Below are 23,973 nucleotides of genomic sequence, written 5' to 3'. Positions count from 1 at the left end.
AGTAATTTTAGTGCAGGTTTATAAAATATTTATTAAACCACAAACCATCTGGCGTGTACTTCGCTTAGGTTTGGCATAATAGCATTAAAAATCTTGGCTTTTGGGTTTGTGGCTCACACAGTGTGTAGAATCGGATTTTAGATCCCTAAAATGCTACGTTTATAGTAAAGTATAGTTCAAGATAGATAGATAGAGGAATGGATAGATAGATTGATAGATAGAGAGATGGATGGACAGATAGAAAGACAGAGTCATGTTATTAAATAAATGCTATGTGGAGCAGTATTATGTATGGTCAGAGAGCCTGTTTTCATCAAAGTATCACTTACTGGGATGCCGCAGATATATTTCGTGTTTTCTTTGCTGTAGATGTTGCATTGGCAGTAATGCTGCTGTGCAAACAGCCCCGCCCACACCCCTGATCAGCAGCTTCCTGTGTACACTGTACATTGTCAACAAGCTTCCAATCAGTGGTGGGGGCGGGGTTACACAAATTAGCTGGACTGGTTTGCACTTGACACCTAGTCTGCAGTGATAATCTCCTGTTGATAAAACACTCATTAGATTGAAGCTGCAGCAAGCTTCTGAGCAAGTGTCACATCCCTAGAACCTGACTCTCTGCCCGATCATTATGCTGATCTCAGATTAAATATTAAAAACCTGCTGGCTGATTCCCTTTAATTTATTAACTATTATAATCTACGTAAGATGGATTTATACTGTGCAGTCATTGTGAATGAGCATTCCCAGGATTGAAAACCATCATTCTTGGAAGCACATCATCATGTGCTGCCAAGAACAATGGTATTTTTGAGCATACATCAATCTAATACTGATCATTGTATGGGTTTGATCTACCTGTCTGAAACACTATTAAGCAACCACTAATCAGTAAACACATAGTTGATAGTCTATCTGTTAACATCGCAAGTTGGGTGGTGTAACCTCGGCCTTCGTCATTTCAGACTGATTCATTCTTATAGATTCTTTAGTTATGTATCATGTGAACTTTCTCATTTTAATATTTTGCCATCTATATCATGTGCTGCACAATTACTGTACAATAAAAGAATTTAGTGGTCTGTGGTCAGGCTGAGAAAACATCTTTTTATAATGTGGTCACTGATCCACTATTATGATTTACCAGCTTGTATGTAATAATATTAACATTTGCCTCAAAAATGTTTCAGAATTGAATACAATATTTCTATTTTCAACAGTATTTTCCTAGACCTGATCCAGCATGCTGATCTGAAAGAACTTCTGTCAGGATCTGGAGCATGGACGCTTTTTGCTCCAACCAATGATGCATTCAAGGGACTCAGCAAAGAAGACATCGAGGTCCTAAAACGTGAGTTTGATTCAACTTGAGTTTTCTTTATGACCAAAAGTATTTACCATTTCTTCAATATTGGTGACTGAACAATATTAGATCCAAAAACTAGTATCCCCACTAATCAGCTGTTTTCAGCTCCCACAGTGGCCGGATGTATACAGAGGACAGAGCTTGAACATCACAGGTCAGGATATTGTGCAGTGGCAGATCTTGTGTAGGGCAGAACAGCGGTGAATAAACAGTGTATGGATCTGGGCCACTAGTGTATGACTCGAATGGCAGTTGCAAAAATCATATCTGTAAGGCTACCGGATTTCAAACCCTGCTGATTTGATATCGATGATCTAGCTAAAGCATGGGTCTTCAATTCATATGTCCCTCAATAGCTATGTTTTTTAAGTAAAGTTGTAAACTTCTATTAGTGAATTTTAAGTTTAACACAAGGTGGCCTAGATCACTTGGAAATATTTAGGTCACTATTTTCCATCAGTATATTAAGGTTGGAGCAGGTCAAAATCAAGGAAAAAATACAAATCTTTCTCTCTCTGTGGAATCGACCCTTTACTGAAGCAAAATAGTGACCATTTGAATGTGGCCCAAAGGGGATTTTCTATCTTAGCAAAGGATAGTCTATTACAAGGATATGCTATTACTTGATGAATGTTGGAGGTCATATTTTAGGGATCCATTGTCCACCAATCATGAAAACTAGCGAAGTTCAAAAAGCCACCGCCAGTTTTTTGCCCACTTTTAAGCTGGCCATACAAATTTTATTTTAGGTGACCATATAAGATGCCAATGAGGCCAGATGTCAGTCATAAGCTCCTTTTGATGTGTTGGATATTTTTTAACACTGGTTGAGTGTAGTCATTCTCACAATTTAACAATCTGCCATAATAAATGATAGATTGGTGCGAATATGCATTTCTATCTTTAGTTTCACTTGGTCAAGTGATCCGTCTATGTTTTCTTGTTGTAGTGAATGCCACTGTCATCCATAACAACAGATCCTATAAGTCGATGCCCAAAGGCAAATTAAATGTCCTGGATGCTGATGCAAAATTTAACCAGGAGACACCTATTACCGAATGTTTTGTATATTATTAGTGCTATCATAAGTAGTTGAGGAATAGACCATTGGGTGAACTGACACAGGAGCTGAGTTTTAATAAAACTTTTGCACCCCCTATAGTACATCTTGTCTTATCCAAATGTCATATTGTTAACAGGCCATATCTATAATAAGCTTTACATTTTTTTCATATATTCTTTTAGGAGACAAAGTGGCTCTCCAGAACATTCTTCTCTATCATCTGTCCCCTGGAGTATTCATTGGTGGTGGATTTGAGCCTGGTGTAACCAACATTGTAAGATCCGTTCAAGGAAGCAATGTTATGGTTAAACTGGTAAGCTGAGGTCTGCAATTCTTTTCCTCTTGGCGTGTACATTTCTTATTGAAACTTCAATATTTAATCTGATGAACGTTGACATAAGTTAATAAATCGAGGCAATGTCTTCATCCAATTTTGTTTTTCTATAGCTTAACGACTCAATTTCTGTGAATGATGTCGTCGCCAAGGAAAAAGATTCAATGGCACTGAATGGTGTGTTTCATGTTGTAGACAAACTGCTGTTCCCTGCAGGTAAGAGTACTCAAAAATTGGAGCATGTAGTAATGCACCCAGAACATTTTTACTTTAGTATGAACTTTAAGTCTAAGCAAAGCATTTAAAGGATTTTCTCAACATGACAAACCCTTATCAAAAGTTTGGCATATTTTTGAAATCCTCTGGTTCACCTTCCAGAACTCTGCAATCAGCAGCTGTTGTGGGGAAAACTTAATTCACACAATATAATATTATTTTGTTATACATTATAAATAGAGATGAGCGGATCTTTTGAAATTCTCAGAGTTTGAAGAGTTTTCTCCAAAAATTAGATTTGCACTGAATGAATTCACTTCGACTCACAATACTGAAAAACCCCTAATTGCCGAAAGAGATAGACAGAGAGAACTGAGGGGTTTAAAATTGCCTTGTTTACCGTTTGTAAAAATTTGTGAAAAAGCCTGTAATTAAGTTGCTGTTACTGCTGTAAATGTAAGATTGATCAATTCACATTCACACTGGGTTACTATACAGCTTCATCACTTCTCGATATGTCACTTGAATCTTGGGATTATTATTCAGGAACTGAGACTAGCAATATCATTTTCCATCCACATTGGAGAAGTACACCACAATCATATTAGGCCTTTTTCTCTCCGTAGGTGGAATGAGGTGAGCGCTCTGACCTTTTATCCCTACACTGTAGAAGCATAAAATATCACTCCTTAGCCAGCTTCCATCTTTTATACTGCCTATGATAGTCCCCACTGATAGGCTGCAGTAGACCTTGTGATGTGATAACTGTAGGAATGTTATGGGAAACCCACGCGGCAGCGCGCGATTGCCATTAGCCCACTATCTGAGTCTTCAGCATTATGTGAACTGCCACCTTTTTTGTGTTCAAATTTGTGGGATTCCACTAAGTTGTTTCTTCACAGATCGATCCGCTTATTTCTAAGACCAAATGCACATGTTGAGTATTTGGTCAGTTTTTTACCTCAGTATTTTTTAAGCCAAAATCAGAGGTGGACAAAATGCAGGAGTGGTGACTAGAGTTGAGCGAAACTGGTCGAAAAATTTCAAAAGTCGCCGACTTTTGGCAAAGTCGGGTTTCAAGAAACGAAACCCGACCCTAGGATGAGGTCGGCCACGAGGTCGGCGACTTACGCGTCAATGTCGCGTTTCAAAAGTTTGTTTTGCGCTCTTTTTCAGCCAATCAGGATCCACGGACACTGTGGGCAACGTGAGGACATAGTCAGGGGTCACCACCATCTTTCAGAAGGGCATGCAAGTGATTGGCTTGCTTTGGTGGGCGTCACAGGGGGTATAAAAGGGCGTGCACGCCGACCGCCATCTTACTTCTGCCGATCTTAGCATAGGGAGAGGTTGCTGCTGCTGATTCTGTAGGGATAGCGTTAGGCAGGGAAGAAGAAAAAAAAACTGCTTCTGCTGCTAGCGATTTTGCCTGTACAACACACCAGTCACTGTGTGTGCAGTGCAAGGGGAGGCTATATTTCGGTGGATCAGCGGTGTTGGTTGTTAGGCTGCCTTCTAAGACTTCCTGACGGCTGCATTGCTGTTTACCCACTGCTCTGCAAACTGCTTTTTTAAAAGCAATCCCAAATTTTTTTTTGTCCTGCTGAGGTACTGAGCGTGCATTTTTTCACACCATACAGCGGTGCACACTCCTCACACAGTACCGTGTAATGGCTGTTATCACAGCCACAGTGAAGCTATCTGTGTGTCACTCTGTGAGAATAAGTCGAGGACATGTTCCGTTCTTACAGACCTGCACCTTCTAGTTTTGTCTAGCTTTCAAACAGTTAAATATATTTGCTGTTTGATCACATTCAAAACTATAGAGAGACAGCATGTGTCAGTCTGTATACTTAAAAAACACGGAGCTTGATTATTTTACGTTCACCGGACAGCCGTGTACGTGCACGCTCCTCTCAGTACCGTGTAACGACTGTTATCACGGTCACAGTGAAGCTATCTGTGGGTCACTGTGGAAGGATAAGTGGAAGACTTGTTCCGTTCTTACAGACCTACACTCTAGGGAGATTCCTATTCTGCCCAATTCTATATACACCTTGTAGTTTGTGATACACTAGCCAATTTCTGCCTGTGACATAGCGCTGTGATATTCAGTGGGCCTCACACAATCCAAAAGTGTCCAGTGTCCACAAGTGTGTGCAGAAATTCAAAATCTCCCTTATCCTGTAGTCACTTTTTTCACACCTGTGCCATCGAGCCTGTGACATAGCGCTCTGATATTCAGTGGGCCTCACACAATCCATAGGTGTCCAGTGTCCACAAGTGTGTGCAGAAATTCAAAATCTCCGTGATCCTGTAGTCACTTTTTTCACACCTGTGCCATCGAGCCTGTGACATAGCGCTCTGATATTCAGTGGGCCTCACACAATCCATAAGTGTCCAGTGTCCACAAGTGTGTGCAGAAATTCAAAATCTCCCTTATCCTGTAGTCACTTTTTTCACACCTGTGCCATCGAGCCTGTGACATAGCGCTCTGATATTCAGTGGGCCTCACACAATCCATAAGTGTCCAGTGTCTACAAGTGTGTGCAGAAATTCAAAATCTCCCCTGTCCTATAGACACCTTGTACCTTGTTTTACATTACTATATAGTTTGTTGGATTTTGTCTACATTTCTACCAAAAATGAGGAAGGCTGGTGGAAGAGGCCGTGGAATTGGGTGGGGGTTGGCAGCTGGTAATGATGGTGTTGGTGGTGGATCTGATGGTAGTGGCAAAAGCAAAATAGGACCGAATGCAGGAGGTGTTGAGCCTGCGTCATCGTCTGGCTCCACAAGGCCTCGAAGGCTTACTTTTCTAGGAATTGGCAAACCACTTTTAAAGCCAGATCTGCAGGAAAAAGTTTTGGCTTACATTGCTGACTCAGCCTCCAGCTCTATCGCCTCCTCTTCTGAAGTTGTAAAAAGTAAAAGCACTGAGTCGTCATTGGAGGCTCATGTTCATGAACCACACCTTTCCTTGTGTCCTTCACCCCAACCAAGATTGAAGGATGACGCAGGCCATACTACTGATTACTCCATGGAGCTGTTTTCACATACCATGCCTGGATTATCAAGTGAAATGGTGAATTACCCAGGCCAGATGAATCTGACATGGAGTGCACTGATGCACAGCCACTGATAGATGATTCTGCTGGTACATTCACTCAGAGCACTACATTGTCCTCGCAGTGTACAGAGCCAGATTCTGACCCTGATGAGACTCAGGTGCCCCTTCCCATATACAGTTCCATCTTACACGGTGACAAAGAGGAAGCTGCAGATGAAAGTGCAGGTTCGGCCCACCCGCCATCAGACACACCACCGTACTATCAGGGGCCCTGTGCCAGTGCCGTCGACAACGAGTGGGCCCCCCCTGCTTGCTCAGGATCACAGCACTTGCAAGGTTGAAATACTGTGCAGTGAGATGGAAGATGGGAACGACGAGGAGTCCAGACTAGTACAGGGATTCCCTAGCGAGGAGACTTATTTCATTGTTTTCAATGTTGGGACAGCAATTTTTGGGGAGCACTATACTCTGGAGAATGATAGATGGGGCCCACCATACACTGGAACATTCCAAAGGTGGACATCAGACCCTGGAGCAGCATTTACAGGGCCCATTATGTTTGGAGCATTATTTGGGCTCATAAGACAGTGGAGCTTCATCCATGGGGACCAACATATACTGTAGCATTATGTGGAGCTCATCATATACTGTTTCAAACATTATATGGGACCAATGATTCTGTATGGAGAAATAGATGGGCCTTGTCATGAGATGTAAAAAGTGAAGTATTTTTCATTGTACTATACCGCTATTTCTCTGCCGTATTGGAGCATGATGAGTTGTGGTATGTGTTAAAGGGGCGCTCTTTCGCCCAGGGCACATGAAAACCTGGAGCCAGCCCTCCCCCCCCACAACTTTAGCCAAATAACCCCCATTTTTCAGTGCGTAACTTGTATTATGAAGTTAATTAAGGTTGACAAGCTTAAGTAAGAAGAATTGATGCTTTTGGCATTCAAATGGGCACTGTAGGTGTGTTTCCTGTCCTCCTCTCACTGCCGACTTTTATTCCCCATTGACTTACATTGGGTTTCGTGTTTCGGGACGACCCCGACTTTTCCCTATAGTCGGCCGATCTTGCTCGACCCGACTTTTGGAAAAGTCGGGTTTCACGAAACGAAACTCGACCCTAAAAAACCAAAAGTCGCTCAACTCTAGTGGTGACGTGTTTCTATTATACTTTTCCTCTGATTGTTCATCTCCTGGTTTTAGCTTAGAAATACTGAGGCAAAAAAATCACCAAATACTCAACATGTGCTGAAGAGCAGAATTAACAACATTTAAGGATTCTTATTGAAGAGGGTCCAAGTAAATTATTAGAGTTCTCCTATATGACTAAGGGAAAACTACATTAACAATGATGATTTTGAGGATGACGATGAAGATTATTTTTCCTTTTTCTTTTAGATACACCTGTTGGCAACGAACAACTTCTTGGAATTCTTAACAAGATCATAAAATATTTCACTATTAAGGTATGTATGGTTTATTATTATTATTATTATTATTATTATTATTATTATTATTACTATTAAGAGAAACTGTAAAAATGTGCTACAGATCCATTTCACTTATTGACAGATTTACTTTTATGCTTTCATATTCTTGCGTAGAAAAGGAAGACCTTTCAGGAACATCAAATGCAGAATAAAACCCACAGATTACAAATCCCATGGTTCACTTTTTTGGCATGGAAAAAATGACACTCCTAAACTTGGCCATCATCCATATATATCTAATTTGCATGGAGTTCTCTAAGCTTTCTTTTCATGGCAGATATGAGGGGAAAAAAAGATTGAACAGTTTGTATTTAATGTATAAAGTGTTGTTTGTAGTGTTATGGGTTGTCCACTACTAGGCTAAATGTTTCGCCCCGATAAAATAAAAAAACCTATACTCATCTCTCGTGACGGCACCATTCCCGCAGTGTCAGTACTCGCTCTCTCCGGGGTTTTCAGGTGGTGTTGTGAGCCCAATCAGTGTTGTCGTCACTTTTCCCGCTTACATATGCATTGAACAAGAAGAGTAAGACCGGGCTGCAGCTGATCTCTGACTTTTTCTTCATGTTCAATACGTACGTAGGCGGGGACAGTGATGCTAGCGCTGATTGGGCACCAGGGTCACATGTCACAACACAGCGTGAGAGCCCTGGGGAGAGCGAGTGCCGACACTGTGGGAACGGAGCCAGCACAGGAGGTGAGTATAGGCTTTATTATTTTATCTGGGTGAAACATTTAGTTCAAGAAGGGGTTGTCCTAGTAGTGGACACTAAAAAAATCTTTATCCATTAATCTTTACACATTGATCATGAGAACATACCCCTGGTTCAATGAATTAATGGTCAATCATGTGGCTTGTAGCTCCATGTTTTGTCTATGTGACTGCATTAGGTGGCTGAAGGTGCAGTGATAGTGTGCATGTGTGTCTACAGAACAGAGACATGTTTAGGTGATTGTTGAGGTCGGATGTGGTGGAAGCTCCAAAAGCTGAATCCCCAGCAATCATATATTTAAGTTCTCTCAAGTTTATAATATGCAACCAAAGAAATATAAAAAATAATAATATTAATGTAAGCACTTATTGTTCTATTGGTAATGGGACCAGTTTGTTCTTCTCTTCTAATATATTAAATATATTCTGTCATGTTTCAGTTTGTCCGAGGAACCACATTTAAGGAAATCCCTTACACCAAATATAGTAAGTAATAGTATTTTTAATGAGCAAAAAATTACATCATGATAAATCTTTATAGAAAAAAATGACTTTCTCTATGGACTAAGATTTTATAATAGGAAAAAGAAATTCATCAAAAGCAGTATTTGCTCATCTCTGCCTTTGAGAACTGTCCTTATTAATTTTATTTTGGCACAAACCTTACATGGTTTGGCATATACTCCGACTTTCCGCTTGGCAAATTATACCACAAAAAAGGAAAAAAATCCTGTCTTCTTTTGATGCGTGTCCAGTCTAATGTGGTTTGCTGAATATTTATGGCTCTAGCGGAAAAAAAGGCCTGACTCAAACATATTTTTCTATTACATTCAAAAATAGATATAATTTCTATCACTTTATTATGATGATAGTTAGCAGTAAGAAAAACCACTGGATGAGAAAGACGACAGGTCAAATGAAATGTTTTTGCTTTTTTGCATGATTATCCAAATGTTTTAAGTTTACTTTTTTTCCTGTAAATTGATTAGATAAATAACGTGGAAAATGATGGACCCATTTTAAGCATACAGAGCCAATTCATCATTTGATGATATTTTTAAGTCATCTTTTGTTTTGTCTTGTGATATCGGTTGACTATTTTTGCTCCAAATTATTCAAAATGGTACATGTGGTTCATGAATTTTGTATAAAGGCATAAATGCTCTATATTTTTGTCTTTTTCTTTATTTCTACTTTTTAGGGCACAATGTTTCATGCTCCCTAAAAATGTCAATTAATCTGCATTTAAAAAATTCAGGAATGTATAAAATTCTGACGTTTTTAAGCCAGACGCAGCTGAGTACATATGGCATAATCACATGCCACTATTCAAAAGAATGGTAGTCCATGTTCTTACTTTTCGTTCATGAGAATGATGACCTGAATGATGTCCAAAGTGAACAGGACAACAGATGTCGTGATGTGACTATACCTTTAATTGATTTCTGTACCTAAAAAGGATAGATGGTGGCTCAGTGGTTAGCACTGTGGTTATACAGTGCTGGGGTCCTGGTTTCAAATCCCACCAAGGACAACATCTGCAAAAAGTTTGTATGTTCTCCCCGTGTTTGCGAGGGTTTCCCCCGGGTTCTCCGGATTCCTCCCTCACTCTAAAGACATTTGGAATGCATAGCGTGAGCCCCAGTAATGAAAAAATGCTGTGGACTATGATGTCGCCATATCAGTTGGCTAAATAAAACCACTGTATTATTGCGTCACTTGTATATCGCCATCATATTCCATATATTTACAGCTATCTTATCTAATGCAAATACTGAGGGGATGCATGGCTGTTATCTTCTTGGAGTCCCTGTACTGACTCCTGACCTCTTTTGCTAGGTAAAACACAGCATTTTACTTTTTCCTATTAATCATTTTTTTATTTTTCAGTTACTGTGTATTATTACTATTAAGAATACAGATTTTGATATAACCTTTTATCTTTTGTAATTTTTTTCTTTAGTCACGAAAGTTACAACTAAAATCATTAAGGGTAAGTATCATCAGACCCTTTATTCCCAATGACATCAACGCCTATAGATAGGCAAGGATTACATCTATGCAATACAGAGCAATCTGCTGAATGTGAATTGCAAAAAAAATGTATTCTAGCGTGTTTGACAGCATATCCGTAGCCCAAAATGGGCAAGACGTAGAAAAAAAAACCTATTCTTTTGACTATATTTTATTAGGGATGGTCCTATATAATATTAAGGCTATATTTCCATGGGCTGGAATCGTTCAGGATTTGCTGTGGATTGGACACTGTGTACAGCAACAGCGTCCAATCCGCAGCATCCAGATGTTACAGCATAGTGGAGGGGATTTTATGAAATCCCAGCTCCACTATGCGTTCAAACACACAGGCGGCAGACCTGTGTAACCGGACATGCGGTGCGTCTTTCAAGACCGCAGCATGTCTATTTATCTTGCGGAGACGCTCAGTCTCCACATGATAAATATCACTATCTATGAATAGGATGCGATGATTCTGCATGTGTTCAATGAACACATGCGGAATCACTGCGCGTACAACAGGGGGTGGCACTTTGGGCAGAGTCGGGTATCCGCTGCGTCCAAAGTGCTGCCAATACACCCCATGGACACATACCCTAAAATCTCACCTTGTATCAGCCAACCTCAATATAGATGGAAGCAAAATAAGACCCCGGTTTGACTGTGACACCTGCCGATGAGCAGCTATATAAATGTACTGCCTAGCTCAAAAAGGGGAGCCACACCCCTCTTTGTACAATGTACAAGAAACTACAGCAAAACCAAAGAAATGAGCCGGAGCATAAGTTGGTATACATGTATTGCGCAGCAGCACATTCACATTGTGGCCATCTAACAGACAAAACCCAACTCAAAAACAAAGTGAACATATACCCTGTAGTATGTAGACAACTAAATAGTAATCGTACATGTAAATAACACACTGTTTTGATTAAAAAAAAGACTAAAAATCATCCCACCGCAAGACATACCCAGTCAGGACAGTCGGCTGACTTAAGGTGAGGTTTTAATATTAGATGGGACCATTCCCACTGGGTACACCTTGTCGTGGTGGGATGGCTTTTTTACTTTTTTTGATCAGAACAGTGTTAACTAAGTACCCAATTTTTTTTTACCTATACTATTACTATTTATTTACTACCGGGTATACGTTCATTTTGTTTTTGTCTGTTAGATGGCCACAGTTTGATCATGCTCCATGTTGCATGTATACCAATTTATGCTCCAGCTCATTTTTTTGTTTTGCTATGTTTTCTTAGCTTTACGTTGTATTTAGGTCATTTTCTTGGGAACATAAAGAAATACATAGTTGATCATGTATACATTTTTCTGCATTATTTTCAGTGGGAGACATATTAAAATGTAAAGCAGTGTGTTTCAATATATACTAAAATTGTTAATGAATTTGGAGACCAAAACAGGTCTATTCCTCTAGACACAGCTCCTCCTCATTTGACACAGAAGGCAAGGGGGATGGGCTTATCTATTCCCGTAAAATCTAGTTGGAGAAAGAAAATGGATACCTTGTTTTGGTAAAAAATGTATATAGACTTAGATGGACACACTTTTTAATACATGCATAGATGAGAACTTAGACTTGGAATGTATTGTGATACATTGCTTTTATTAGTGTTTGATTTATTAACAGGGTAAATCCAAAAATACAGATCAAATCTAATAACTTCTCACTTGTCTTGAAACAGCAGAAGTAATATCTGTACAGCTCCTATTATTAACCTTAAGACAGGCGCTGTTTACCTGCAGCGTGACTTACGCGGAATTGCATTAGATAAGGTTTTTGGTGACAGAACGTGTAAATTCCTAAGTTTTTTGATCTTTTCTGAATGCAGTATATGATGTTATATGCGTGTTAGAGCTGCACAGCTATGTTGTCTCTTTTGTAATAGCTGCGGGAGATTTATTGCATTTTTTAAAAAATTATATCACTTGTTCAGCAAGTTAGATAATTTGTGACCCATAGAAATGTACTAGTGACTTGTGAATTTTAGGAGACAGTCAAAGTAAATTTGGATAAAGTAACACTGTCCTTAAAGGGAATCTGTCAGCGGGATTTTGCTATGAAGTCTGAGAGCAACATGATGTAGGGACAGAAAGCCTGATTCCAGGGATGTATTGCTTACTGGGCTGCTTGGTGTAGTTTTGAAAAAAAAATCAGTGTTTTCCCTGTTGTAGATTTAGAAGCGATCAGACTGCTGAGTTATGTATAACCCCGCCCAAATCCCTGATTGGCAGCTTCCTATGTACACTGTGCATTGCCAGCCAATCAGAATCAGTGGTGGTGGAGGAGTTGTACAGATTAGCTGGGTTTCTATGCAGGTGACACCTAGTCTAATGATAATCTCCTGCTGTTAAAACACTGATTGTAATGAAACTGCAGCTAGCTGCTGAATAAGTGACAAATCCCTTGTATCAGGCTTGCTGCCCTCACTACATGTTGCCCTCATATTAAGTAGCAAAAACCTGATGACAGGCTCCCTTGACATTGAAAAACTTAATTCATCAATCTTGGCTACTTTTGCTGCAAATAATAAAACTAATTATGCTAATTAATGTCACTCTTCTCCTAGTTTGCGCTGAATTCCCTTGTTTAGAGCATTTTCTGTGCTGTTTATACTATTACCAAAGATATAAATTTGCAGCCATTGTAAAAAAAAAGCATTTTGAAGATAGTTATCAGCATCAATCTGCATATCATAGGACTGGACAGTTTATAGGGGTTATAAAGAATGACACACCTTCAATCACTGTCATCTTCTGTTTGAAGAAGGATGAGGTCTACCCAAGAGTTGCAAAGGTGGGTGGATGCTTAAAGAACCACTCCTCCTCCTCCCATCAAAGTGTTATCCTCTTAATATATTGCAGTCATCATATTATACAGCACTGTGTACCTACAATTGCTCATTTTTCCTTTCTACCCAGCTAATTTTTCCCTTTTTCATTAGGTTTTTGACATCACGTGATTAAAAACTGACTATGTGAAACCTTCTAAGCTCCATATAGAAGCAGGAGGTCAATTTTCCCTGCATGAGTCATCTGCCTCAAGTCCTGACCCAGCTGCTTCCACCTCCTCCCCTGCCAGGGACTTTTGCAGTGACTGATGAGTCATACAGGAAAAATTGGACTCCTGTTTTTAGAGGTTAGAAGGATTCTGTTAGTCAGTTTTTAATCACGTGATGTCATAGACCTAATGGAAAAGAGAATAAATAATTGGGTAGAAAGGCAAAATGAGCAATTGTAAGTACACACTGCTGTATAATGTGATGACTGCAATATATTAAGAGGATAAACATTTGATGTGAGAAGAGTTTCTTTAATTGCTCCTTTGTAATGACTCAACATGTAAGATGAACACAGCCAAGCTCAAAGCAACGTGCACTTCGGTGAATGTGATGAAAGCTGCACAGTACTGTTAATTAAATATATTTTAATGCAATAAAAAATTATTTTTGAAAGACAAAAGTGTTAAGTGTGGAACTATAAATAATTATTTATTCCATGATGTTGACATGCGAGAGACCCCTCATTGACACGTACTGTAAATCAAGCTAGCTGAAAAAGGTTGCATATTATTGATTGACCTTGATAATTGATAGTGGTCCATTCTGAAAGACAATATTTTGTGAGACGCATCTCCCATAGAAATGCTGATCACAGAAAGTGTCCTTCTGGAGGGAGTCCCCATGATGAGTTGCAATCCATTGGGGAACCTTACAGGAAATTTCTCTGATGTTCATTGAATTATTAATTAAAGTAATAACAGACTTGTGACAACATATATTATGGTGCTTTAAATTTCTTCAGTAATATGTTTTAAACTAATATTTTATATATTTGTTTTTTGCTTATAACAGAACCAGTGACCACAATCACTAAAGTGATCAGTGGGGGAACTGACACAATTCGCAAAGTTATTCCAGGTATGCAGCACTTTGCGGTAGGGTAGCGCCTGTATATACAATTGATACTAGTGTCTCAGAACTACTTATGTTTTATGTGCCAGTGCATGGGAAATATCAAACTGTATGGGCACCAAGATAAAGGAATTGTGCAACAAAGGACAATTATTACCTAAGCTTTGGAGAGGGGATAAATGTCTGATTGCTGGGGTTCCGATGACGGAGACCACAGTGAAGAATTGTTGGTGGCCATGCTTGCACCCGGCCTATCTCTGTGGTTAGGTAATTAATATGCTTGGTGGTACATCCCTTTTAATGATTGCGCATACATGTGAAGCTGAGTCAATCACTCTTAGACTACGCTCGCACATAGTTTTTAAATGTGGATTTCAAAGTGGATTCACTTCAAAATCCACATAAAAAACGCTTCAAACACCCGTTGACGTGGATTTTGAAGCACATGTGCTTCAAAATACAGATAGAAAAATCTACTTGAACCTAACTTCAGTTCAGATAGAACATTAGTTATCCTACTGGTATGACTCAAGAACTGATGAGTAGTGTTGAGCGATACCTTCCGATATCAGGAAATATCGGATCGGATTGGATCGGACCGACACCCAAAAATATCGGATATCGCCGATTCCGATACCGGAAACCAATGCAAGTCAATGGGACACAAATATCGGAATGAAAATAAACCCTTACTTTCCTTGTAGGGTAATTCTACATGAAGGAAAACAACTAAGAATAATGTAGAATGTATTGGGGGAGGTGGAGGAGACATTAAAGGCATAGAGGTTTAGCCCAATCAAATGGAATAGCAGGAATTAATTTTTTTAAGACGTTCGGAGTTACAAAGATATTGACTATGTTAAAGGGGTTGTGTAGCAATAGAGGGAGACATTCAGAAAAGGCACATGTTGGTGGAGTGTTGGAATGGAGTGCTTCATCTAGATTGGAGGTTGACTGAGCCCCTAAACCGGAGGACACGGCACGGATGCAGGCACCTGTATGCACAACAGACTGTGAGTAAAGCTTTGGAACTACATGCCCTGGTGTCCTCCAGTTATTCCTGAGCCAACACACTCAGCACTGCTACATCTCTGGGCCTGTTACTGCACCATCTACATCTCTTCACTTCCTCTCCATCTACACTGCCCTGGGACTACAGCCCTACCTGTGGAGGGCCACAACATGAAAGCTGCACCACACCATCTGTCCCAGAGGATCTGTCGCAGCATCGGCTTAACATCCTCATTGCCAAACACCACAGGTGGCGTAACGAATCATTCACTCATAATCTTTAATTATCATCCACACGTTCAACATTTCCCTTTTACAATGGATGCCCAGGGCCACGGACCAGGTCACAGCTACCGTGACATCTCCCATTGAAACCAACGGGCCCGGTACCGAGTACCCCACCCGCCATGGTGGGCGATCCAACTTGGTGGAAATACATAACAGAACAGGTTGTCCGGGCTTTTCACATAATCTCAGTGCATATCTAGACTGCAGAATGCTGACAATAAGTAATTTACCTTCTGTGGCTAGTCTGCACGGTTTCCAAGATATCATCTCTTGCTTCTAAGATAAACGTCCGGGGGGGTGTGTTCTAGCATTGAAATGAGAACTGGTCGTTTCCTCCTCCCTCACTAGTTTCACTTTCCATAGATCACTGTTCAGCGTGTGTCTAGGGGAGGAGCATCTGGGTGGTCTGCTCACAGCCAATCACAGCCATGCCATTAGTTAACATGCCTAACATGCATAACAGGATGTGCCCACGCTTCTTAGGATCCTCATTGGCTGAATAAAATCAAACTGGCTCATTGCATTATGGGAACTTCCGATTCCGGTATTCGATATGCAAAAAGTATCGGAACTCAGTATCGGAATTCCAATACCGCGAATATCGGCCGATACCCGATATTTGCAGTATCGGAATGCTCAACACTACTGATGAGATCTTATTTACAACTGTTTAATATTGTGACTCAGTATTTAAGCTTGAAGAATTCTCCATGACGTCTGGTAACTTCACGATCATGCTGATTCTTTCAGTGCATTTTATAACTGATTGATCGCAGGGATTGGACCATTGAGATCCAACAAATTCCAAGAAACAAAGCTTTATCCCATCAGCTATTTCCAAGAATCGCACTCCTCCTGACCTGGAGCTTTAAGAGTCGCGGTTTATCCACAGAGCTATGCTGGGAGAAGGATTTATCATGGGTACTTTGTTGTTTAGGAAAGTGTTTGCTTTGTGAGTTGAATGAGATGAGCTATAGTATCAGGCACAGCGTTCATACAAGCAAGTGACTATGACTGTGTGACCAATTAAGATGCACCTTCATCATGCTAGTTGAGAAGGGTCCCGGAGAACAGAGTCCTAATGTCAAAGGGGTTTTCTGGTCTTAAGCTACAAGTCTGCAGTCTCTCTATGTGCCTGAAGACTTGTGAATCCTCACATTACATGCATTGCACATTGTGGAAATTTTCTAGTGCCGGTGTCACGAACAGGCAGTCAAGTTACTGCAAGTATGCGATTTGTATTTTTCCAGCCACATTACGACTAGACTGCATTGAGCGATGACACACATATCTAGTCGGCATGTGACTGCATATGTATACAGTATGTAAATCACAAACTTGCGGTAATGTGCCCACCGCTACGAATTCTGAGACTGAAGAATCCTCACAGCATCCAGTTTGTGTAGTGTGAGGATTCACAAGTCTGGAGTCACATAGAGTAGCTTAGGGCTGGACAACCCCTTTAAACAAAAAATGACCGATCCTATACTTGCCTATGCTAGCCATCAATACTGTAGTATAGTCCCAGAGAACACTTGTAATATTATTTATGTTTCATTGTAAATTGACTTTTTTTTTTACTAAAGGCTTTAGGCAATGTTTGATTTGCAAAAAGACTTGTATTACAGCATGTCTTTAAAATAGGATGCTGTAAATTAGGTGTTTAAAAAAGATTTGGATTGGATTACAGAGTATTGGATTCTAATGGTTCTGTTTATACAGAACTGGCGTTTAAGGTTGATTGAATATCCTGTATTGCAACCAGCTGAAAAGACAATTGGGAGGAGCATGGGAGCATGGTAGCTTCTATTGTTTATCAACCAGCTGATTTTAACCAATCAGGATGACTGGTGAGCAGCTGACAGATAAGGTCCGACTCTCACATGTCATTTTCAGCTAGATATCAGTCGAACCCAAATTTCTCAGTTATTTTCATGGCAGAAACCCTATAAGTGCAAATTCTAAAACTAATGTGGAATACCTTTTAAAGCAGCATATCAAACAGTTATAACACATGCTTTATATCTATTACTTTACAAAAAAATCAGGAATGATTCAGGAGCAAGACGGTGAATTCGAAACCGATTCAGGTATTTCACAACTCGATGTGTCACGGATTGAGGCTCACAGCTCGTTGGTTATGCATCCACATGGAGAAACTCTTGTTCTTTTCTTTTTTACACATGACTATTTTTCCATGTCCTTGATATGATATTATGTGACTATCTGCATGTTCTGTTGTATTATCTGATTATTAGCTGGAAATTCGCACTCACAATTTGCACATGCACTTTATGGATCATAGAAATTCACAAATGTATGAATGTTTAACACCGTGCACTGCTATATTGCTTGGCTCTGCTTTCACTTTCACGCTTTCGTGGTCTGTGTGTTTTGCTCACCTTAGCATCATTACCACTGAGTATGAAATGGCACCAATGTTTTCTTTGTGATTTTCTATTTTCCGTCTCTATTGATGTGATAGGAGCCTCTAAGGGGATGTCTGACTTGCAGGAGGGAAAATCTGGTAAAAATCGAGAACCCTTAGTGGCTGATATCTGTTAATGGCTGACTGAAAGGGTTTGTGCACGTGGCTCTATTTTCAGCCCAAGTGCGATCCAACAAAACATTGAATTGCACTCATGCACATGTCAGATTTTTTCTAAAAAAAAAAAAAATGCTGCACACCCGAGCTTTATACGATGTCCGGATCACACTGACTGAACTCAGATGACATCTGAATGCAGATATCCAAAAAGAAGACCATAAATAAATGTCAACTTCCAAAAGGAAATAGATATACCCAAGAAAAGAGGACGTGCCGGACAAGATAAAATACTGGAAATTTTATTAATCACAATTAAAATTGATCATATACATAAGAATAAATAGAACAAGACAGAGTGCGCTCCCTGTGACTATCAAATTAAATCAAGTGAGCCAGGTATATAGAACAGCAAAAGCCCCATTGGAAGAAGCGACATTAGCGAAACGCGCGTCGGGGTTCCTATCTCCTCGCAACTATCACCAGGTATATACTTTTTTGCTGACAGCATTCTGGCTAACCTATTTATATTGGCCCCTACTTGCATCTTTGCAGCACTCTGGCACTTTGGCTTTATACCGGGTGAGTCATAAAGGACGGACGTTTTTAAACTAATCATAAAATCGTTAAATATTTATTAAATATAAATGTATTCACAGATTTGGTTACGTATACTGACAAATATTTGACAAATTCATGTGTGGAAAACAACATCTGCCATGTGGTGGCCATTATCAGTGATGCATTTCCAAAGGCGTTCTTGGAAGTTGGCATCAACACGTTCCAACACAACTCTGTCGATTTGGGCAACTTCCACTCGAATAGCTTCCTTCAGTTCTTGTAATGATCGAGGCTTAAGCTTGTATACACGTGATTTGAGGTGACCCCATAAGTAATAATCGCACATGGACAGGTCTGGGGACCTAGGAGGCCAATTAATATCGCCAAACCTGGAAATGATGCGACCAGGGAAGAGAGGGCGAAGAACGTTCATTGTTGCTCCGGCTGTGTGGGCCGTTGCCCCATCTTGTTGAAACCACACACTAGAGATGGGGATATGTTGCCGTCGTAACTCAGGAACAAAGAAGTTATTTATCATGGCGATATAACGTTGTGAGTTCACGGTAACAGTATTGCCATTATCGCCTTCGAAAAAGTACGGACCGATCACGCCATATTTGCCCATAGCGCACCACACCGTTACCTTAGGGCTGTGCAGCGGTCGTTCATGTAATTCTTTCGGATTTTCATAGGCCCAATAACGGCAGTTCTGCTGATTAACCATGCCATTGACATGGAAATGAGCTTCATCACTCATGAATAAAATAAGGTTGTCGTTTTGCTCAATAATTGCTTCCATCTCATGTGCGAACTTCAGTCGCGCTGCGTAATCCCCGCGCTCCAACTGTTGCACAATGGCCAATTTATAGGGGTGGAAATGCAGGTCTAAATGCAAAATACGCCTTACTGTACGATTACTGAGGGCAAGTTCTAAAGAATGTTTCCGAGCAGATCGACTCGGACTACGCAGCATGGCTTGCCTGACGCGTTCCACATTTTCAGGGGTACGTGCCGTTCGTGGAGCCCCCGGTGGTCGTTTGTTCATTAGTGTACCTCGTGTACGGAGTGCTTCAACCCAACGTAGGATAGTGTTACGAGCGGGAACAGCTTGATTTCTGTGAATATTGAAATGACGCCGAAACTCACGCTGAACGGCTGTGATACACTCATTATTCTTGACAAAACTGTCGTACGCAAAAACGCGATGTTCTATCGTCCACGGCACCATAGCTTAAACTGAAACTAAAATAAAAACAATGCTTTCACCTCACAAACATAACCCCGCCTCCCGCACATCTCTACCTCCACCTGGTGGTGAGTTATAGCCACTTCAAATACATCCGTCCTTTATGACTCACCCGGTATATTGGGATATTCCCTGGGTTTAGAGGTTTACCCTATTATGGCATCTTATTTCATCACAGTGCACTTTATATAACATCATGAATTATGGCATTTCATGTTTCAGCACAGTGCACTTTACATGGCATTTTTTGTATGTTTTACTAGTATTTGTCATATACCAGTCTCAGTCCAGTATTCTTGTATCCACATGGATTGCCTGTTTTTGCACTGAGTGGCTATATATTTCTGGTTTTCATTAATACAGTGCTTTTGCTGTTCTATATACCTGGCTCACTTGATTTAATTTGATAATCGCAGGGAGCGCACTCTGTCTTGTTCTGTTTATTCTTTTGTATATGATCTATTCTAATTGTGATTAATAAAATTTCCAGTATTTTATCTTGTCTGGCACTTCCTCTTTTCTTGGGTATATGACAACTGAATGCAGTCTGATTTCTGCACACTGACACAATGGAAAAGATGAAGGCATTTTTTTGCCACCTTCTTCGCATCCGGGAGAATCGGAACACACTACAAGCACTCTCTGATCAGAGTTTGATCACAGTGTGATTTACAAAATTGACCCGATTCTCTCGGACTGGAGAATTTACTCTCATGTGATCCCAGCCAAACAATGACAGATAACAAGCTTTGGAGACAACTCAGGTTTTCTCTCTTGGAGAAGGAGAGCTTTTCGAGCTGCTCCTCGTGTGATTGCTGTATTTTGATGGCATCGCTTACAGTCTGTGGGATTGGGAATTGCTAAATACATTTAGTACAGTAAAGATGTATATCTTTGTACCGTGTTAGCCAGTAGATAGACCGATGTTAAGATTTCAGAGTCCTCAGTGGTTGATACCTTTTAATGGCTAACTGAAAAGATGGTAACACATTGCAAACTCTCAAGACTACTCGTCATCAGGCCTAGAATAACACAAAATCTGTACTTGCAAACATTTAGTGGATTCACTCTACCTAACCGTCTACAGAATGCAGAGTTGACATAACTCAAGCTTTTCTTTTAATATTCTAGATACATCAATTACCAGAGTGACTAAAGTTATAGAAGGACAACCAGAAGTCAGAGTAATTCCAGGAGGCGAAACCAGAATGACCAAAATTATCCAAGGACGTAAGCACATTTATATGAATGTCATAGTCAAGTAAAAGTAAAGCTAACCATGTCCATTCATATCCAGTACATCTTCTGATAGTTAAAGGGACGCTAAATCTAAGTGTAAAACATAAAAGGAAAGGCGAAACACTAGTATTTTTCTCAGCCTCAATCATCCTGTTACGCAGACAACTATGTGGTTCCCTGGCAGAAAAGCCGGATTCTTTTGCACCTTGTTTCCTACAATGTGATTTCAGGGCTTGTAAAAACAAGAATAGAGGGATTTTAAATTCTGCTATTTACTGCACATTACCCAACACTTTCAAGCTTTTTGTTATTGAGCTTGTAAGCGCTCCTCTGAAGCTGGCTGGATCCGGTCAGCTGCAGTGTCTCTGTACTTCAGAAATGTTGCAGAGGAAAACCAAGCTCATATAGCAGCATGGGAGAGAGCATAGTCCGAGCTTAGGGCTCAGCCAAGCTGACCCAAATTGTCAATCTTCAGGTGCCCACTGCCCACAGGATAGCAGAAAGCTGAGTGGGAGTGGAGCGTTGTGATCACAATATGGATAAGAGAAAATGAGTGTAATTTTTTATGAATAGTATGAGAAAGTAAATTGAGGGGCTTAAAGGGAACCTGTCACCAGAAATAACGCTGCTTATCTACAGATATGGGGTTAGTTTCGATATGACGATGCCGTGCGCACAACGGGGAGAAAATGATCTTTATTCTTCTTGCCAGCATTTGGTATTCAGTCATGGAGGTGGGGGGCAGCGCCGCTTCAGTCATGCACCCCTGGCCCTGACTGACAGCCGATCACAATGTAGAGCCAGTGTCAGTCATGGCTGAGGGCGGTTAGAGCAGCCGCTATGTATACTCACAGAGGTTACTGATCCGCCCCTGACCCACGCCTCCATGACTGAATAACAAATGCTGGCGGGGAGAAAAAAGATCATCTTCTCCCTGCTGCATTCGGCTGTGTGCAGGCGCTGGACAGCATCATAACTCTGTTAACCTGCAGAGTAACCCCATATCTGCAGGTTAACAGCGTTATTCCTGGTGACAGGTTCCCTTTAATTTTGCTTGGTGAAAATAACAGCACATGCAAAATGGTCAGTCCGTAAACTGTAAAAATATAAATACGGTATATAAAAAAATATATATCTGGATCTGGCTTTAATCAGTAAAAAAATGTAATATTTCCCTTGAATTTTTTTTTTTATTTCATTTTTGCACATCTTGGAGAAAGCACTGCTAAATACATGTGACCATTTGGCTAGTGATCTTAACCATACAGCGTTCTTGGAAACACTATCCAGCAAAATTCACTTTATATCAATATAAATGAGAATAAGAAAATCGTGTTTCCTTTATGAAGTCTAACGCTCCATTGTGGTTCTTGTTTATTCTAGAACCTAGTGGAGGAAATTAAAATCCAAGTTTTATTAATTCTAATAAACACTTGGCTTATTACTTGTTAAACTGTTGATATAAGGTGTGGATTACATACTTCATTATTCAATTATTTGTGAAGGGTTGGGAAATTTTCCTTATAATATCCATGAATCTGCATAAACTCTTAATTTTTTATGTTAATCTTTCCAGAGCCCTCAATCACCAAAGTCACTAGAGTCATCGAAGGCAGCCCAGAATTCAGTCTGGTTAAAGAGGGAGAGACAAGACTAACCAAAGTCATTCAAGGTAGTCATTCATTTTCTATTAATCTATAAGCCGTTCATGTATTTTCTGTAACATAAAGGGAATTTGTCAGAAAGTTTTTGCTATGTAATCTGAGAGCAGCATAATGTAGTGACAGACACCCTGATTCCAGTGTTGTCATTTACTGGGCTGTTTCAATAAAATTAGTGTTTTATTAGCAGAAGATGATCACTAGAGGACTTGGTGTCTCGTGCCTCCTAGTCCAGCCACGCCCCCCACCCGCACTGTTTAGCAGCTTTTGGTCAGTTTACGATGTACACAGAAAGCTGCCATTCAGTGGTGAGGACGGGTTATACACAGCTCAGTATTCCGAGCTCTGCTAGATCTACAGTACAGAAAACTGATTCTATCACAACAGTTGCACCCAGTAAAATGAGTGACATAGCGGGAATCAGTATATATGCCCCTACATCATGCTGCTCTCAGATTTTCTAGCAAAAACCTGGTGATTTAGACTATCATGTCAGTTGTTTTTACATGAAAAAAAACTTCTGCTTTTCATATATTTAACATATTTTAGGTCTATGAAAACTTGAATACCTAATGAAAGTGGTCCAAACTTTTCTCAATGCCTGTAAATGTAATCAAGAATATACAATGTACCGTATATACTCGTGTAAATGTCAACCTGAGTATAAGCCGAGGCACCTAATTTTGCCACGAAAAACTGGGAAAACGTATTGACTCGAGTATAACCTGAGTATGCATTGTTTCCTCATCCCCATCCTGGTATGCATGGCTGCTTATCCCTATCCTTATATGCATGACTCCTTATCGCTGCCCTTGTCTGCATGGCTCCTCATCCCTGTCCTGGTATGCATGGCTCCTCATCCCTGCCCTGGTATGTATGGCTCCTCATCCCTGTCCTGGTATGCTAGGCTGATTATCCCTATCCTTGTATGAATGACTCATATCCTCGTCCTTGACTGCACGGCTCCTCAGCCCTATCCTTGTATGCATGGCTCCTCATCCCTGTCCTGGTATGCATGGCTGCTTATCCCTATCCATGCATGAATGACTCCTTATCCTTGCCCTTATCTGTATGGCTCCTTAGCCCTATCCTTGTATGCATGGCTCCTCATCCATATCCTTGTATGAATGGCTCCTCATCCCTGTCCTGGTATGCAAGGCTGCTTATCCCTATCCTTGTATGCATGGCCTCCCCATGAGAAAAGCATAAAAAAACCTCC

At 40.4% G+C, this 23,973-nt stretch overlaps 1 protein-coding gene across 4 annotated transcripts in view; it reads left to right on the top strand.

Moving 5' to 3' along the window:
* The window catches only part of POSTN (periostin), a 93,834-nt gene that overhangs the window by 55,787 nt on the left and 14,074 nt on the right, over nucleotides 1-23,973 (top strand). For 3 of the 4 annotated variants that reach the window (XM_073583257.1, XM_073583254.1, XM_073583256.1), the window contains exons 12-21: nucleotides 1,221-1,351; nucleotides 2,612-2,742; nucleotides 2,877-2,979; nucleotides 7,452-7,519; nucleotides 8,696-8,741; nucleotides 10,219-10,248; nucleotides 14,144-14,209; nucleotides 17,551-17,592; nucleotides 20,986-21,084; nucleotides 22,670-22,765. In XM_073583257.1, coding sequence (XP_073439358.1) covers nucleotides 1,221-1,351; nucleotides 2,612-2,742; nucleotides 2,877-2,979; nucleotides 7,452-7,519; nucleotides 8,696-8,741; nucleotides 10,219-10,248; nucleotides 14,144-14,209; nucleotides 17,551-17,592; nucleotides 20,986-21,084; nucleotides 22,670-22,765 — 812 coding nt within the window. The remainder of the gene's footprint in view (nucleotides 1-1,220; nucleotides 1,352-2,611; nucleotides 2,743-2,876; nucleotides 2,980-7,451; nucleotides 7,520-8,695; nucleotides 8,742-10,218; nucleotides 10,249-14,143; nucleotides 14,210-17,550; nucleotides 17,593-20,985; nucleotides 21,085-22,669; nucleotides 22,766-23,973) is intronic. The other variant, XM_073583255.1, reaches the window with a different exon arrangement.

This window comes from Dendrobates tinctorius, unplaced genomic scaffold (assembly GCF_039654945.1).
Source record: "Dendrobates tinctorius isolate UK_male_01 unplaced genomic scaffold, ASM3965494v1 ptg000075l, whole genome shotgun sequence".
Classification (NCBI taxonomy): domain Eukaryota; kingdom Metazoa; phylum Chordata; class Amphibia; order Anura; family Dendrobatidae; genus Dendrobates; species Dendrobates tinctorius.
This window is presented reverse-complemented; position numbering and strand designations above follow the sequence as displayed.